The sequence below is a fragment of the Triticum aestivum genome, chromosome 7B (genome assembly GCF_018294505.1).
Source record: "Triticum aestivum cultivar Chinese Spring chromosome 7B, IWGSC CS RefSeq v2.1, whole genome shotgun sequence".
Lineage (NCBI taxonomy): Eukaryota > Viridiplantae > Streptophyta > Magnoliopsida > Poales > Poaceae > Triticum > Triticum aestivum.
The window spans coordinates 87,837,606-87,841,928 of record NC_057813.1 but is presented as its reverse complement, the minus strand read 5'-3'; the positions used below and the strand labels follow the sequence as shown (position 1 = coordinate 87,841,928).

At 50.0% G+C, this 4,323-nt stretch overlaps 1 protein-coding gene across 1 annotated transcript; it reads left to right on the top strand.

Moving 5' to 3' along the window:
- The first annotated feature begins 686 nt into the window (after positions 1 to 686).
- LOC123156331 (galactoside 2-alpha-L-fucosyltransferase-like) lies at positions 687 to 2,600 on the top strand. The gene is made up of 3 exons (XM_044574465.1): positions 687 to 930; positions 1,117 to 1,982; positions 2,316 to 2,600. Exons 1-3 carry the CDS (start codon positions 687 to 689, stop codon positions 2,598 to 2,600), a joined length of 1,395 nt encoding a protein of 464 aa, XP_044430400.1.
- The last annotated feature ends 1,723 nt before the right edge of the window (positions 2,601 to 4,323 follow it).

Genomic DNA, 4,323 nt, shown 5'->3' with positions numbered 1-4,323 from the left:
GTTATTTCACTTGACTGAGACGACTTTGTTAAGTCTCAATCGACTGAGGCCTAGCCACATCAATTTTTTGTATTTATCTTCATAATCTCTACATTTTTTTTCACATCCGATAATTTTTTTTATAGAAAGAAATAAGATAGCAGTCAATTTCTTTCATTCCCATTCCTATTTTCTTCCCTCCACTTCCTTGGCTTATTTGGTCGCCCAATTGACCTCTCTCGCGGTCTCACCAAAGCCATCAACGGATGCGCGCGCGTGCACCATGTGCTCAAATTCACCGGGCACCGGCCGATGCGCTAGTTAATGTATCGTAGATTGCATCGAACTGCCAGTACTGCATCGAACGTCGGTGGAGCGCAATGTCGCCGCGCTTCCATGGATCTGTCCATTTAACAACTGATTCCCTGAAAACAAGTGAGCAAACGATTCAACCAGCCCAATGAGCCAACTACACGCATCTAGCACTGCACCGTTAACCAACTAGGCCAACATGGTTACCCTGGCGCCAAGTCTAGCAAAAAATTGTGTGTTTTGGGGCGGTCAACTCATCATCATCTTTCTCAAGTACAGATCTCAAGAGGAAACTACACACGATCTCTTGTTGCAAACACTGGTTTGTTAACGTAGAGACGTTTCACTGAAGGTCACATAGCTAGGAAGCCACTGCAAGAGAAAGCTAACCCAAGATGGACAAGAAATGCAGCAGAGAGGAGTCGAGCTGGCTGGAGGTTGAGGAGGCCTCGCCTTGCACAGGGAAGAAGGCGGACAAGGCGTCCATCGCCAACCCCAGGCGATGGAGCTCTGGGGCGAATGCCGTGGCGGTGGCCTTGATCATGACAATCCCGCCCATCCTTTTCATCTTCAGTGGCCACCTCGACGCGCCGGCGGTGTGGATCAAATCTACCGTGGCCGGATTAGGAGCGCGAGGAGGTAATTGCAGTCTGTGTTTACTTTTTTTTTTTTTGCGGGTGGCAGTCTGTGTTTACTGCTTGTGCAAGTGTATTTTTCATCAGTTTGGTTCTTTCATGCTACGAATGCTCGTCGTTGCACTAGCTGACTAGCAGTACCTAGTCTTTTTTTGGTGTTACTTTGCCTAAAATTCTGATCCACCTGCAGCAGAATCATCCAAGAAGAAAGACGTGCTTCTGGGGGGCCTTCTCCTTTCAGGATTCGACCAACAATCATGCGCCAGCCGCTACCAGTCCGTGTACTACCGCAAGAACATGACACGCTCGCCGACGCCGTATCTCATCGACCGGCTGCGGCGGCAGGAGGCGCTGCAGCGGCGCTGCGGTCCGGGCACCGACGCGTACCGGAGAGCCTCCGACAGGCTGAAATCCGGGCAGAAAAACGTCGACACCGTCGACGGCTGCAGCTACCTCGTGCTGCTGTCTTACCGGGGCCTCGGCAACCGGATACTCGCCGCGGCCTCGGCCTTCCTCTACGCCATGCTAACCGACCGCGTGCTGCTCGTCGACCGGGGAAAGACCATGGGCGACCTCTTCTGCGAGCCGTTCCCGGGGACGACGTGGCTGCTGCCCCTCGACTTCCCGCTCCAGGGCTACAAGGACCTGGGCGAGGACGCGGCGGAGAGCTACGGCAACGTGACGACGCTGCGCAACGAGACCGGCGAGTCGTCGGAGCACCGCTTCGTGTACATGCACCTCGACCACGCCGCGTCCGTCGAGAACAAGCTCGCCTACTGCGACGACCACCGGCAGTTCCTCCACCGGGTCCAGTGGGTGGTCATGAGGACGGACGGCTACATTGCGCCAGTCCTCTTCCTCAACCCGGCGTACAAGCAGGAGCTCCACCGGATGTTCCCCCGGAAAGACTCCGTCTTCTACATCGTCTCGAGGTATCTTCTCCACCCGACCAACGACGTCTGGGGCATGGTCACCCGGTTCTACGACTCCTACCTCAAGGGCGCCGACGAGCGGCTGGGCATTCAGATCAGGGTCTTTGTCAAGGACGACAAGCCGGTCCAGCACATCTTGGATCAGATCCTCGCGTGCACCTCTCAAGAGCGTCTCCTGCCGGGGGTGCTGCCGAGCGTGGGAGGATCACGATCAGGAGAAGCACTACGCCCGCCGCCGACGACGACGGCCGGCGCGCGGTCCAAGGCCGTCCTCGTGACGGGCCTCAACGGGTGGTACCACGACAGCATCCGGGAGATGTACTGGCGGTCGGCGAGCGCGAACGGGGAGGTGGTGAGCGTGCACCAGCCGAGCCGCGAGGAGCACCAGCGTATGTTCCACCGGATGCAAGACATGAAGGCGCTGGCGGAGATGTACCTGCTGAGCATGACCGACAAGATCGTCACCAGCGGCTGGTCCACGTTCGGGTACGTCGGCACCGCTCTCGGCGGGCTCACGCCATACATCATGATCAAGCCGGAGAACGAGGAGGTGCCCGACCCGCCGTGCAAACGGGCCATGTCCATGGAGCCGTGTGCTCAGGGGCCGCCGTACTTCGAGTGCACCAGGAAAGAGGTCGACAAACTCCTCGACACGGGTAATCTGGTGCCTCATGTCCGGGCCTGCGAAGACATGTCTTGGGGTCTGAAGCTCACTGAGCCGATCTCCGAGAAGGATGTGTAGAATTTTCGATCGCAGTTTACACCGTACGTATATCCTTGCTAGTTGTCTAATGTTTTTTCGCAGGGTGTGGAGAGGGAAGAGCCTCAAATAAACAATGCAAATCATGACACTCTCTTCGATCCGTATTATATGGATCCGAGGGAGTACACTTTATGTAAGTTTCACATACAGTATGAATTAAGTGACCCCAGAAGCCAGAACTACCTGAGTGATTCGTCTATCTGCGTGGCTAGACATAGAAAAATTAGAGATTTTTTGTGGTACATTGTTCTACACAATTTAATATGTAGCATTAAGTTGATTCAATGGTCAGTCCCAAGGGTTCTTTTGTCATGTTTCCCGTTAACCGTTCGGTTGTCAAAATTTCAGTTGCGCCCCGGAAATTTTATTACCGTTCCAAAATTTTGAATTTAGATGTGAAAATGGTACATTGCAATGTAGCACAGTCATGCTCGCAGCTGAAAAAGGTGTCGGGGGCGCGATAAGGAGGTTTTGAACCAGGGACCTTGAGATGGAAAGTCTTTGCAGTTTGCACTAACAACTTGCTCAATGGCAACTTTGTGTATATTAAAGGAGGTTTTGAATTGAAAGTTTGTTTGATTAGTTTGAGATGAAAAGAAAAACTGAAATTTTCAAGATTCGCGGTTACCAGTTTAACCGACCCCAAAGGGTGAAAAAACGAGAACGAGAGAAATAACCTTGGTCAATGCAAGTGCATGTCAATCAGATTTTGATTAAATGATTTGTTAATTCCTTGTTAGGGGTATACCAGAAAATATCGATGCGTGTTGCCACACCCGTCCATCCTAACAAGAGTAGGAAATAATGATAATTGTGACATTATAATGACATAATGAAATTTAAATAGATCGTATTATTGTGAGACAGCTTTTTTTCTTTTTTTTTCTTTTTTTCGAAAAGGGGGGCTCCCCGGCCTCTGCATCAGAATGATGCATACAACCATCTTATTAACCAAATAACAAAAAGTGCCAACAAGGTTCCAAAGTCTCCATCTGAAAAAAGAAAAAGACGGCTCACACAGAGCCTAAAAGGCTAGATACACAAACTAGCCAGGAAAAGACGCCACAACCGGCCGGCTAAAAACGATAGATAAACTAATTGCCTATCCTATTACATGACCGCCATCCAAACCGGTTGAAGATATCCCGAGCTACCATCTCCCAACGGATGGATCCAGTAATCAAATGCTCCCTGGCCTCCATCGGAGTGAGTAGCGACCACGAACTGATGACTGCTGTAGCTCGGAAAATAACCTGCAAAAAATGAATCCGTGATGTTCTGTTAAAAACCAAATCATTTCTGCAATTCCAGATAGTCCACAACATAGCGCAAACTCCAACCCGAATATGTTGTGCTAAGTCAGGCTCAACCCCATTAAGCCATTTCCCAAATAATGCGTTGACAGAATTCGGTGGAGTAATATTGAAAGCAATATGGACCGTCCGCCAAAGAACTTTGGCCAACGGGCAATCAAAGAATAGATGCTTAATCGTCTCATCCCGATCACAGAAACTACACCTAGTAGGTCTTGTCCAATTACGCTTTATCAAGTTGTCCTTTGTTAAAATAACTTGTTTATGGACAAACCACATAAACACTTTAATTTTTAAAGGGACTTTGACAGCCCAGACATACTTGGAAGTTGGAATGGAGTTCGAATTAATAATATCAATATACATTGATTTAACTGAAAATACTCCTG

Coding starts and splice junctions, on each gene's coding strand:
- LOC123156331 (XM_044574465.1), top strand. CDS start 687: ATGGACAAGAAATGCAGCAGAGAGGAGTCGAGCTGGCTGGAGGTTGAG. Junction 931..1,116: donor CGGATTAGGAGCGCGAGGAG/GTAATTGCAGTC, acceptor ATCCACCTGCAG/CAGAATCATCCAAGAAGAAA. Junction 1,983..2,315: donor TTGTCAAGGACGACAAGCCG/GTCCAGCACATC, acceptor ATGACCGACAAG/ATCGTCACCAGCGGCTGGTC.